The 14,362-nt window shown below is 42.2% G+C and overlaps 1 protein-coding gene across 1 annotated transcript in view; it reads left to right on the top strand.

The window, feature by feature from the left end:
• Positions 1-14,362, top strand: part of col28a1a (collagen, type XXVIII, alpha 1a) — a 46,193-nt gene that overhangs the window by 14,604 nt on the left and 17,227 nt on the right. Inside the window, exons 12-24 of the mRNA XM_060903933.1 lie at positions 7-75; positions 453-521; positions 1,828-1,896; positions 2,057-2,125; positions 2,357-2,425; positions 5,236-5,307; positions 5,803-5,871; positions 5,970-6,041; positions 7,529-7,597; positions 8,229-8,297; positions 8,393-8,461; positions 14,105-14,173; positions 14,252-14,320. Coding sequence (XP_060759916.1) covers positions 7-75; positions 453-521; positions 1,828-1,896; positions 2,057-2,125; positions 2,357-2,425; positions 5,236-5,307; positions 5,803-5,871; positions 5,970-6,041; positions 7,529-7,597; positions 8,229-8,297; positions 8,393-8,461; positions 14,105-14,173; positions 14,252-14,320 — 903 coding nt within the window. The remainder of the gene's footprint in view (positions 1-6; positions 76-452; positions 522-1,827; positions 1,897-2,056; positions 2,126-2,356; positions 2,426-5,235; positions 5,308-5,802; positions 5,872-5,969; positions 6,042-7,528; positions 7,598-8,228; positions 8,298-8,392; positions 8,462-14,104; positions 14,174-14,251; positions 14,321-14,362) is intronic.

A 14,362-nucleotide genomic window follows, 5' to 3' on the forward strand; every position in this document is an offset into this window, starting at 1 on the left:
GTAAAGGGATTCCCGGGACCACCAGGACCGCCAGGCAACCAAGGTCTTCCAGGCAGGGGTTTATCAGGACCCAAGGTAAATACTTTAGAGTAAAGTGTTGACCAGGAATCATGTTTCAGATTCTATTTTTAAGCATATTTTATGAAGATCAAATATGTTTTACAAGAAATGCTACAAGTGTATTACTATAAACTCTCCATTGCTAGTCCATGAACTCTACAGGAAGATTAAACATTACATTAATGGCATTTAGCAGATGCTCTTATCCAGAGCAACATAAACCACACCCAGAGCAGCAGTTGGGGGTTATAGATGCCTTACTCAAGGGCAGTTCAGCCATTCCTGCTGGTCCAGGGAATCAAACCAGCAACCTTATGGTCCTAAAACTGCTTTTCTAACCATTAGGCCATGATGTATGTTTTAGAAACACATCTATCTGACTCTGGTTTCAGGGGGACAGAGGCTTTGAGGGTCCAAATGGTGCTCGTGGTCCTCCAGGGTTCGGCATCAAAGGTGAAAAGGTGAGAACTTTGATAATTTTACAGTTTCAATTGGTTAAATTTAATTTAAGATGGGTTTGTTTCAGTCGGGGATGTTGGTTATGCAGATTTTATGTGCTTGTGTTTGTAATTTAACTGCATGCAAGTTCTGCCATGAGGTTCTTTCTTTGCTTTTCCTAATTTTAGGGTTAAAAAGACACAAACATCAGATCAAATGCTGTAGATTATAACATCAAACTCTTGTACTTTGAATTTGACATTAGGATAATTAAAAAAAAATAATAAAACACGGCGGCACGGTGGTGTAGTGGTTAGCGCTGTCGCCTCATAGCAAGAAGGTCTGGGTTCGAGCCCCGGGTCCGGCGAGGGCCTTTCTGTGCGGAATTTGCATGTTCTCCCCATGTCCGCGTGGGTTTCCTCCGGGTGCTCCGGTTTCCCCCACAGTCCAAAGACATGCAGGTTAGGTTAACTGGTGACTCTAAATTGACCGTAGGTGTGAGTGTGAATGGTTGTCTGTGTCTGTGTGTCAGCCCTGTGATGACCTGGCGACTTGTCCAGGGTGTACCCCGCCTCTCGCCCGTAGTCAGCTGGGATAGGCTCCAGCTTGCCTGCGACCCTGTAGAGCAGGATAAAACGGCTAGAGATAATGAGATGAGATGAAAATAAAACACTGATGTATTTGACCTGATAGTTATCTCATCTCATCTCATTATCTCTAGCTGCTTTATCCTGTTCTGCAGGCAAGCTGGAGCCTATCCCAGCTGACTACGGGCGAGAGGCGGGGTACACCCTGGACAAGTCGCCAGGTCATCACAGGGCTGACACAGACAACCATTCACACTCACATTCACACCTACGGTCAATTTAGAGTCACCAGTTAACCTAACCTGCATGTCTTTGGACTGTGGGGGAAACCGGAGCACCCGAAGGAAACCCACGCGGACATGGGGAGAACATGCAAACTCCGCACAGAAAGGCCCTCGTCGGCCACGGGGCTCGAACCCGGACCTTCTTGCTGTGAGGCGACAGCGCTAACCACTACACCACCGTGCCACCCCCTGATAGTTATATTATATATAATTATATGTTACATTATTCATTTTATAATGCTTACCAAAACCTATAAATATCACATTATGATAACATTACAGTATTTGTTAATTGTTATTGCTAACATTCATAGCTAATTATCATCAGCTTTATATTTTGAAGTGTTTGTGATCAGACTTCTTGTATACTCACCCTTATCCACAAGAGGGCGCAATCATAACATCCAAAAGACATTTTCTCATTTCTATTGTAAATTCTCTTTTTGTTGATCCTGAAGGGGAATGCTGGAGCTCCAGGACCACCAGGATTGATTGGACTTCCTGGAGTTGGGATTCAGGGAGAAAAGGCAATCTTTTTTGTTTGTTGGTTTGTTTCCTTTTTATCCAGCCCTTTTTCGGAACTACATGAATGTGTGCACAACTCATGAGCAACAGGAGTGATCATGCATTACAAATCTATGTAACTGTTCTGGTTTCCTAAAGAGAAACTTTTTCTTTCAAATACAGGGTGAACAAGGACCAGTTGGGCCACCGGGCATTAGAGGAGCTCCTGGTGTGGGTATTGTAGGCCCAAAGGCGAGTGCTACAAATATGACTGACCTGCTTTTGAGTTCTCTTTGAGGAAGCAGGAAATGTAATATAGAAATAAGGGTGTCTATTATATATTTTTGCAGAATTTAATGTATTATTAAATTGAAAATGTCTCGTTGTGATTCAGTCATTTTGGGAAGTCATCATCACATCACATCACATCACATATATAAATGTGTCATTCTGTTGCACTGATAAATGTTAATTGCTTTCCAGGGGGATCAGGGCTTCCCTGGTGAACATGGACCTCAAGGAGAAAAAAGCATCGGAGAACCTGGACCAAAAGTACAGACTTTGATAATAATGTATAATAAGTACATTAATAAGGACATACATGAAATACTTATATATAGTTTAGAACTATAATCTATAATAACTGATAGGACACAACACAGGTATGTCAATTATTTAAAATTGACACAAGAAAAATCAAACAAATGATTAAAGATAGACTACCTTTCAGATTTTTCAAGCGTAGGTCATAAAAATAATTTTCCCCGACACCCAATTAATTTTGTTTAGTGGACCGAAAGCTACTGAATTCGAATCACAGACTTCCAATTTTATAAGTTTTTAAAATAGAACAATTAATGAATTTAAGGCCATGTGGCCCTAAATTCTCCGCTATTTTTTCCTGCTTCACCATGACCCAATTCAAGATACTACGTCATGCATGACGTGGTGGGCTTTCCCCGTTCGCACAAGGCATTGTGCGATACAAATTTGAGACAGGAGAGAAAAATGGAGGATGTGAATGAAACGTGAAAGACCGACTACAGTAACAGAAAGTGAGAAGATGTTAGGTTACATACGAAGGAAAGGAAACGCTGGACCAAACTAATAAATATCGGCAGTCAGCGAGCACCTCGGTGTGATCAGCTGTTCGTTTAGCGACAGAATGATGGAACTGTCAGTGCACGGTCAAAGGTAAACCTGTAGGTGGCAGTAATGCAACACTGTGGATGCCAGCTGCTGGAAAACCCAAGAAGAAGGTAAACCTGCGCATGCGCACACAGACTTCCTGTCTGCTTGACTGCACGAAGCGAGTGATTTCATGTACATTATTTGCTTTAATCCCCTCAAATTAAATACAGTGGTGCTTGAAAATTTGTGGACCCTTTGAAATTTTCTATATTTCTGCATAAATATGACCTAAAACATCATCAGATTTTCACACAAGTCCTAAAAGTAGATAAAGAGAACCCAGTTAAACAAATGAGACAAAAAAATTATACTTGCTCATTTATTTATTGAGGAAAATGATCCAATATTACATATCTGTGTGTGGCAAAAGTATGTGAACCTCTAGGATTATCAGTTAATTTGAAGGTGAAATTAGAGTCAGGTGTTTTCAATCAATGGGATGACAATCAGGTGTGAGTGGGCACCCTGTTTTATTTAATGAACAGGGACCTATCAAAGTCTGATCTTCACAAAACATGTTTGTGGAAGTGTATCATGGCACGAACAAAGGAGATTTCTGAGGACCTCAGAAAAAGCGTTGTTGATGCTCATCAGGCTGGAAAAGGTTACAAAACCATCTCTAAGGAGTTTGGACTCCACCAATCCACAGTCAAACAGATTGTGTACAAATGGAGGAAATTCAAGACCATTGTTACCCTCTCCAAGAATGGTCGACCAACAAAGATCACTCCAAGAGCAAGGCGTGTAATAGTTGGCGAGGTCACAAAGGACCCCAGGGTAACTTTTAAGCAACTGAAGGCCTCTCTCACATTGGCTAATGTTCATGAGTCCACCATCAGGAGAACACTGAACAACAATGGTGTGCATGGCAGGGTTGCAAGTAGAAAGCCATTGCTCTCCAAAAAGATCACTGCTGCTCGTCTGCAGTTTGCTAAAGATCATGTGGACAAGCCAGAAGGCTATTGGAAAAATGTTTTGTGGATGGATGAGACCAAAATAGAACTTTTTGGTTTAAATGAGAAGCGTTATGTTTGGAGAAAGGAAAATACTGCATTCCAGCATAAGAACCTTATGCCATCTGTGAAACATGGTGGTGGTAGTATCATGGTTTGGGCCTGTTTTGCTGCATCTGGGCCAGGACGGCTTGCCATCACGGATGGAACAATGAATTCTGAATTATACCAGTGAATTCTAAAGGAAAATGTCAGGACATCTGTCCATGAACTGAATCTCAAGAGAAGGTGGGTCATGCAGAAAGACAACGACCCTAAGCACACAAGTCGTTCTACCAAAGAATGGTTAAAGAAAAATAAAGTTAATGTTTTGGAATGGCCAAGTTAAAGTCCTGACCTTAATCCAATCGAAATGTTGTGGAAGGACCTGAAGCGAGCAGTTCATGTGAGGAAACCCACCAACATCCCAGAGCTGAAGCTGTTCTGTACGGAGGAATGGGCTAAAATTCCTCCAAGCTGGTGTGCAGGACTGATCAACAGTTACCGGAAACGTTTAGTTGCAGTTATTGCTGCACAAGGGGGTCACACCAGATACTGAAAGCAAAGGTTCACATACTTTTGCCACTCACAGATATGTATTATTGGATCATTTTCCTCAATAAATAAACAACCAAGTATAATATTTTTGTCTCATTTGTTGAACTGGGTTCTCTTTATCTACTTTTAGGACGTGTGTGAAAATCTGATGTTGTTTTAGGCCATATTTATGCAGAAACATAGAAAATTCTAAAGGGTTCACAAATTTTCAAGCACTACTGTAACTTCCCAGTTACAGTATAATGGCCTGATATTTTGTGACATATTACAGAAATAAACCTATATCACAATGACCAAATTTCAGCAGGAACTACTGTAAATTTCACTGATTTTATGAAATTGAAAGGCCGTCTAGCTTTAAAAGGACAATAAACAGAGTCTAGACTTTGTGTTGAAGTATTACCAGCTGACAGTAATTCGAACATTAAGGAATTTTTCTTATATAGAAATATTTTACTTTGCTGTATTCATTATTGCTAATGATCCATTATTTCAGCCAGAAGAGTAATTACTACAGTTTAGTTGATGATACCATATCTTAGTCACCTACAGTAAAACCCAGTTGGTGTAGATCTGTGACAGCTTCACTGTAGATGTCTGTAAATATTATGTATGTTCCAGGGGGAGCCAGGATCAGATGGCAGTCCGGGAATTCCTGGCATCCCAGGAGAAGATGGCGCTGTAGGACCCAAGGTAGGGTCAGGGTTCATTTTTAGAGACCTTACAGCTAGCTGAAAAATAAAAACGATGTGTAAATGAATAGACTGGATACTGTTTCGCGAGAGGCCATAATCTAAATCGGTGACTTCAATCCAAAAGCTCCGCTTTCAGGTTACTAAAATGACCTGTGTGTCATTTATGCCTCTAAGGTTGACAGACTTTTCTTGAGTAGGAACATCGGGGATGGATTTCTTCAACAGCATCTGGCCCACCACCTCTAAACAAGCACTTTCCTTGAAACTAGAAGAAAATGGGGGATAGAAAATAAGGACTTAAAACGATGATCACATTTTTTTCTGTCGTGTACTGTAATAATACGCAACATAAAAGCAAGGGACCTTTTAAAAAAGTGAAATTTGAGATAAAGATGTCCACTTTGTTGCAAGATCAAACTGTGTAATTGTGTAAATCTTTGTAATTGTCTTTTGTTTTGTTCCTCTTGGTTTATCGGCACATATGGGACGTTAGGGTGAGAAGGGTTTACCAGGCCTGCAAGGTCCTGATGGTGCACCAGGAAAAGGGATTCCAGGAGAAAAGGTTAATGATACAGTCTCATTGTGTAGATATCACTGGAGCTTGTGAATATGAACTGTGGGATGAATTATGAATGATGTTGATGTGTGATGTCACCAAAGGGTGATCAAGGTGACCGAGGGATTCGTGGTCTTCCAGGATCTCCAGGACCTGCAGGACCACCAGGGGCGAAGGTAAATATTGAGTCATTCAGTATTGAGTAATAAATAACAAACCTTAATCATTGACAAATTGCAGTTATTAGAAAACAACTTCATGGTGATAACAGTAACTCCACTTCATATTGGATCACATGACGTTGATTATTTTCCTATAACAGCACAACCCCAAGGGATTTATTATGTGCATAAAAATAGGTTTATGTGCAGCATCCATGATATACAAGCTCTTTTGCTTTAACTGTTACTATAGAAACAATAATACATTACAGGCATTTAGCAGATACTCTTATCCAGATTAGCTTGGGCAGCAGTTGGGGGTTAGGTGCTTTGCTCAAGGGCACTTCAGCCATCCCTGCTGGTCCAGGGAATCAAACCAGCAACCTTTTGGTCCTAAAACTGCTTCTCAAACCATTAGGCCATGGCTTCTGAAAGACTATGTTAATATAAACTGCTGTTATAGAAAATGAATCAACACCTTCTGCCCAATCAAAGTGGAACACTGTGGTGTAAGCAGGTTTAATGCACATGTAGCTTTCTGCTTCCAATTTACGAGTTTGAGCTTAACATGATAAGCAGCAGTGTTGTAGTCGAGTCACTAAACCTCGAGCCCGAGTCCAGTCTCGAGTCCCAAGTGTTCAAGTCCGAGTCATTATAAAAAATTTCAAGTCCGAGTCGAGTCCACTATTGATTCGAATCGAGTCCGAGAACAAGACTCCAACCACACCATTTGACGGTGGCTGTTGCTGCCTTTATGTGAAAGCGTCTCTGCTACTGTGTTGGACTAACGTTTCTGCTCGACCGCCCCATTTTAGTTAATAATTTATAGATAAAAAGCTTCTTCATCACTCAGCAAGCCCCGCCCACTATTAACAGGGCAAATAACATGAGAGAGGGTTAACACTAGCTAGTTTGTAGCTCAGCAAACCCCGCCCACTATCAACAGGGCAATGAACATAGCGTGTCACTTCCTTCTCTGGGTGGAGTCTTACCAAATGACGATTGAATTTCGAGGTTGTCCCCGTCGTCTCCTCGATAGTTCTTCTACATATGGAACACATAGCAGTGCATTTTTTCCCACTGCACGAGAAGTCTGTATAAGCAAAGCGGACAATCCTAGAGGCGTTCTCTCCAGGCATTTTAGCACCATTAATGTTAGTTTGTTCCTGAACATGATGTATGAACAGGTGAATGTGCATTCTCTTGCACTAAATTAGTGTAAAAATTAACATAGATATAAATATCTTATGCCAAATTATTACGTCGTTACAAAAAATAAAGAAAAAATCAGAGTCCTTGTCTCCAGTTTACGAGTCCGAATGCAGTTAATGCACGAGTCTGAGTTCGAGTCATCGGTGCTCAAGTCCAAGTCAAGTCACGAGTCCTTAAAATTAGGGCACGAGTCAGACTCAAGTCTGATAAGCAGCAGGACGTTTACCAATATGAGTGGATCACGCTGTGATAATAAATATCTGTGGATGAATATTGGTTTATTATTTTAGGGAGAACCTGGTAGTCCTGGGGCATTGGGGATGCCTGGACCCCCTGGGATTGGATATCCTGGTTCAAAGGTAATTAAATGTTCACACTTTATCAAGCCGGCGGCACGGTGGTGCAGTGGTTAGTGCTGTCGCCTCACAGCAAGAAGGTCCTGGGTTCGAGCCCCGGGGCCGGCGAGGGCCTTTCTGTGCGGAGTTTGCATGTTCTCCCCGTGTCCGCGTGGGTTTCCTCCGGGTGCTCCGGTTTCCCCCACAGTCCAAAGACATGCAGGTTAGGTTAACTGGTGACTCTAAATTGACCGTAGGTGTGAATGTGAGTGTGAATGGTTGTCTGTGTCTATGTGTCAGCCCTGTGATGACCTGGCGACTTGTCCAGGGTGTACCCCGCCTTTCGCCCGTAGTCAGCTGGGATAGGCTCCAGCTTGCCTGCGACCCTGTAGAAGGATAAAGCGGCTAGAGATAATGAGATGAGATGAGACTTTATCAAGCCGATTGTCATGTGTCATGATCATCACATCTTTTGTTTTTAGTTTTCATGAATAATGAATGAGGGAAATTATATCAATAATGCGTATACTGGGCATAGAGCAAACATCCTGTTGTAATATTTTAATGAGGATGGATGTGGACTTCCAGAGAACCGTGGTGGTGTGATAATGCTGCCAAATTAAACTGAATTTCAGTATGTTGTATTTCTTATCAGGGGGAGCCTGGGCCTGTGGGTTCTCAGGGCATGGTGGGAGAGCCAGGTGTCAGAATCACTGGGCCAAAGGTGATAAATTGTTGGATACAAATGGACACGTTGAAAAAAAATGTAGTCTTATTAGGTTTCATTTTGACGCATGGATGTTCTTACATTGTTTTCAGGGTGAGAGAGGACCACCTGGACCAGCGGGACGAAAAGGGTTAAAAGGAGAAGGTTACCCTGGGCCTCAGGTGTGTGTGTGTATACATATATATTAATTGCACATGAAAAAAAGAACTGGAGCCAGTGGTCCTTGGGGTTCTCCTTCTAATTCATTTCCATCTGTGAGTTCATAGACTTGTTTAAAAATGTCTTGCAGGAAAGTTCAGTTAAAAAGTCTAACCTTTATAGATGCTCATCAGAGGTTTATTTAAATATAGCAGAACAACACGGCGTTATTCAAACCTTTAGGCATTCTTTTAACAATTTTTGGAAAAACAGCTAAGTACTTATAATGTATTGCATTGAACAGCAAAACAAAAAACTCTTTTCCTTTTTCAGTCTGCAGTTTCTATCCCTGAATATGTCATGCCATAGGATTTTTGTACCAGAGGCTCTGTTTACTGAATGCGTAGAAATGCCGTTGAAAAGCGCGCCATATTTTACACCGTTTTCACTGGCTGATCCAGTAATTATCAACGAATAATCAGCTCAATAGCGCCCCTACGGGATATTACGTCAGAATATTCGTCACCGATACTCTAACATGGGACCAACTTTAACCTGTACAAAATATTACCAAAAGCTAGAACTATTGTTGAGACAAGATAGTCAGTCATAAAATATGTTTTTATTATTATACCCCCGTGCCGAAGGGGGAGGGTATTGTTTTTTTTACCTCTGTCCATCCGTCTGTCTGAAACACCCTTTTTCTCAGCAACTACAAATTGTAGCTACTTGGTGCTGAGCTTTAGCTTGGGGTTCTATACCATATACACCGTTTTCAGGTCTGTCGGACATCGACTTCCTGTTTACCGACTTAATGTATTTATGAAACATATGGCGTGGATTTACAAAATTTTTGAAACACTTTTCCCAGCAACTACAAACCACAACTGCTTGATATTTGGTACCGAGCTTCATCTTGGGGTTCTGTACCATGTATACCGTTTTCAGGTCTGTCACATATTGACTTCCTGTTTATCGACTGAATGTATTTATGAAACATATAGTGTGGATTTACAAAATTTTCGTAACACTTTTCTCAACAACTACAAATCACAACCACTTGATATTTGGTACTGAGCTTCAGCTTGGGATTCTGTACCATGTATACCGTTTTCAGGTCTGTTGCACATCGACTTCCTGTTTACCGACTGAATGTATTTATGAAACATATAGACACTAGTGGATTTTGACACTATTTCAAGAAGCAAAATGCTATTTCAAAATGACAGTTTACCAGGAGGGCGGCACGGTGGTGTAGTGGTTAGCACTGTCGCCTCACAGCAAGAAGGTCCGGGTTCGAGCCCCGTGGCTGGCGAGGGCCTTTCTGTGCGGAGTTTGCATGTTCTCCCCGTGTCCGCGTGGGTTTCCTCCGGGTGCTCCGGTTTCCCCCACAGTCCAAAGACATGCAGGTTAGGTTAACTGGTGACTCTAAATTGAGCGTAGGTGTGAATGTGAGTGTGAATGGTTGTCTGTGTCTATGTGTCAGCCCTGTGATGACCTGGCGACTTGTCCAGGGTGTACCCCGCCTTTCGCGCGTAGTCAGCTGGAATAGGCTCCAGCTTGCCTGCGACCCTGTAGAACAGGATAAAGCGGCTACAGATAATGAGATGAGATGAGTTTACCAGGATGCTATTTGAAATCCCTGGGGAGAGACACTGCTCTTTACTTACTTGTTTCAGGGTTAATTATTTGTTGAAGTCAACATTCATAATAAGTGTTCTATTCCTTCGACTGCTTGCATTCTGATATAAGCGAGGGGGGGGTATACGTAAGTGAATAGTAGCTCACAGTTGATCTTGTTCTTTCTATCCTCTGAACATGCAGTGTTGAGAACATGGAGACCAGGACTCAGAATCAGTCAGGAAATGTACAATGAAAGGATGTTGTTGAGTGTTGACTCATTTCCGGTTCTGGACAGTAACTACACAGTAGTCATTTAAAACGAGTCCCTGTCTCAAGTCCTCTAGAACCAGCCTCAGTCCAACACAGTCATGGATGGTGGTAAAAGTGGTAAATGTATCCCGTAGGGGCGCTATTGAGGTGATTGTTCGTTGATAGTTACTAGATCAGCCAGCAAAAATGGTGCAAAATATCACACGCTTTTCAACACCATTTCTATGCATTCTGTAAACAGAGCATCTGGTACAAAAATCCCGTGGCGTGACACATACATTCAGGCTTAAAGCCTCGGTCACAACCGGCCGTACGTGCTCCTACGGCCGGTCTACGTGCAAAAAACCGCAAGAAACGCACGGAGGGTGCGTGTGTGACGTGCTGATTTTCGAGCCGTAGACTGGCCGCAGACCAGCCGCAGAGGTTCTTTGTCATGTCAAACAAACTCTACGGGCGCTTACGGTTTTTTCAGGTTGCAAGACAAACTTACGGCCTCGTGTGTCTTCCGTACGGCCGACGTGTGTCTTTCGTACGATTTGCTGGTGTCAGGTTTGGGCAAAATGCCAAATTTTTTTGTACATCACACTTCCGGACTCTGTATGTGTGTCATGTGCCCCACATACGTAATTAGTGCGGCCAACGCATGTTCAGATATTTCGTACGTCATCCATGCGTGTCGAGTAAGTCAGCCGTACATTGGCCGTACGGTGAGAGGGCGTCAATCGCACGAAAACTCGGGTATATAAAGCTGTAGGGGTGCCTACGGCCATTTGTACACGTAGGCTTTAATTGAGAGAAAATCCAATTTCATTTCATTTCATTGCTTCGCTTCAATATGCCGAAGGCAAAAGGGAAGAGGAGGATAGAAAAGGTGTCGGAGACGGAAGAGAGAGAGGGGGTGACAGAGAGGGAGGAGAGAGAGATGGCGGCAGAGAGGGAGGAGAGAGAGAGGACAAGGAGCAGTGAGGAAGAGGATGAAGACCACGACAGTGGCCAGCAGGCCAGGAGTTTGTCGTACTCTTTCGGCGTAGCAGACGAGGAGAGGCTGGTAGATTTTTTCTGTGCCAACCCTTGTTTCTACGACAAGACTTTGGACCTGTACAGCAACAGCCATCCACAAATGGAAATTGACACAGGGCATTGCTACTGAACTACACACAACTGGTGAGTATTGACCTGCTAAATACTAATTATGGTGCTGTTTTGGCATTTTCTTAGTAAAAATCCAACGTCGTTGGTACGCACAACGTACAGATTGTGCGCAGTTCTTGCAACCTTCATACGAAGCCTGCATGGAATGCACGGTCAGTACGATTAGTGCACGTTTGAAGGACATTGGTCTTATAACTACGTGCGTTGGCTGTACGAATGAAGCGACAGCCGTACGTCCGAGCAGCCTCAGATTTCGTGCGTGGTACGCACGTTCGACTTCCAGGTTGTATGTTGGGTGCGCGGTGATCTTATTCCTTCATGGTCACCACAACTACGTTCTCCACGAACAAAAAAAAAAAATGCAGCGATTTGGGAAATGCCAAAAATCGCACGGCCAAAAAATCATACGTCCGGTTGTGACCGAGGCTTAAAGGCAAATGCTTGTGTTTAAAATTAGTGCTCTAGACACTATTAAAAAAAAAACCTACAGTTTTCTCGAGACCATTCGACTCAAGAAAATCCGGCAACCTCTGAGATATGAACTCTTCAGGAAGCCTGAAAATCTATTTCATCATGTGCAGAACCCAACACAGATTATGTGTAACTTTCCCTCCATAAATATTGATATAACCTTTGGATTTCTGTTCATTCATGCAGTGTTTGTAATATCAAAATTAGAAACCAGACTAGAATTACTGAATGTTTATTAATTTAATGTTTTGTTTCTTTTAAATGTCTTACACATTGTCCAAAGTTGTACGCCTAATTAGTTGGCAATGAGCCAACCTCACCCCACCTCAAAGTACAATTTGTTCCATTAGTTGTAACTACAAGAACTGTTCATCTTTGAAAGTTCAAACCAATATACAACCCCGATTCCAAAAAAGTTGGGACAAAGTACAAATTGTAAATAAAAACGGAATGCAATGATGTGGAAGTTTCAAAATTCCATATTTTATTCAGAATAGAACATAGATGACATATCAAATGTTTAAACTGAGAAAATGTATCATTTAAAGAGAAAAATTAGCTGATTTTAAATTTCATGACAACAACACATCTCAAAAAAGTTGGGACAAGGCCATGTTTACCACTGTGAGACATCCCCTTTTCTCTTTACAACAGTCTGTAAACGTCTGGGGACTGAGGAGACAAGTTGCTCAAGTTTAGGGATAGGAATGTTAACCCATTCTTGTCTAATGTAGGATTCTAGTTGCTCAACTATCTTAGGTCTTTTTTGTCGTATCTTCCGTTTTATGATGCGCCAAATGTTTTCTATCGGTGAAAGATGTGGACTGCAGGCTGGCCAGTTCAGTACCCAGACCCTTCTTCTACGCAGCCATGATGCTGTAATTGATGCAGTATGTGGTTTGGCATTGTTATGTTGGAAAATGCAAGGTCTTCCCTGAAAGAGACGTCGTCTGGATGGGAGCATATGTTGCTCTAGAACCTGGAGATACCTTTCAGCATTGATGGTGTCTTTCCAGATGTGTAAGCTGCCCATGCCACATGCACTAATGTAACCCCATACCATCAGAGATGCAGGCTTCTGAACTGAGTGCTGATAACAACTTGGGTCGTCCTTCTCCTCTTTAGTCCGAATGGCACGGCGCCCTTGATTTCCATAAAGAACTTCAAATTTTGATTCGTCTGTCCACAGAACAGTTTCCCACTTTGCCACAGTTCATTTTAAATGAGCCTTGGCCCAGAGAAGACATCTGCGCTTCTGGATCATGTTTAGATACGGCTTCTTCTTTGAACTATAGAGTTTTAGCTGGCAACGGCGGATGGCACGGTGAATTGTGTTCACAGATAATGTTCTCTGGAAATATTCCTGAGCCCATTTTGTGATTTCCAATACAGAAGCATGCCTGTATGTGATGCAGTGCCGTCTAAGGGCCCAAAGATCACGGGCACCCAGTATGGTTTTCCGGCCTTGACCCTTACGCACAGAGATTCTTCCAGATTCTCTGAATCTTTTGATGATATTATGCACTGTAGATGATGATATGTTCAAACTCTTTGCAATTTTACACTGTCGAACTCCTTTCTGATATTGCTCCACTATTTGTTGGCGCAGAATTAGGGGGATTGGTGATCCTCTTCCCATCTTTACTTCTGAGAGCCGCTGCCACTCCAAGATGCTCTTTTTATACCCAGTCATGTTAATGACCTATTGCCAATTGACCTAATGAGTTGCAATTTGGTCCTCCAGCTGTTCCTTTTTTCTACCTTTAACTTTTCCAGCCTCTTATTGCCCCTGTCCCAACTTTTTTGAGATGTGTTGCTGTCATGAAATTTCAAATGAGCCAATATTTGGCATGATATTTCAAAATGTCTCACTTTCGACATTTGATATGTTGTCTATGTTCTATTGTGAATACAATATCAGTTTTTGAGATTTGTAAATTATTGCATTCCATTTTTATTTACAATTTGTACTTTGTCCCAACTTTTTTGGAATCGGGGTTGTACAACTGGATACATTTGGAATTGGACCAATGGCAAAAGCACAGTTCCAGGTTTCTGGTGCCAAAAGTTCTGGTACTTTGCCTAGTAGAAACAGGCATGGTATGGCTAGACAAGCAAATTCCTCTTCTGGGTTTATGCCCTTAAATTAGGGACTTCCTGGATTGCCTGGAGTACCAGGAGAAATGGGACCAGAAGGAAATGGACTACCAGGACCTAAGGTAATCATGATATGTTCATGAAAACAATCACTCATGTCTTTTGTCTATGTTAAGCTAATAGAAGCTCTGCATTGATAGGGGGACAGAGGTTCCCCTGGGGTTCCTGGGCCATCTGGGCCACCTGGGATAGGACTTCCAGGACCAAAGGTAAACTTTTTAGAACCATTTAAGTATACTAACATCAGAACA

The sequence above is a fragment of the Neoarius graeffei genome, chromosome 22 (genome assembly GCF_027579695.1).
Source record: "Neoarius graeffei isolate fNeoGra1 chromosome 22, fNeoGra1.pri, whole genome shotgun sequence".
Lineage (NCBI taxonomy): Eukaryota > Metazoa > Chordata > Actinopteri > Siluriformes > Ariidae > Neoarius > Neoarius graeffei.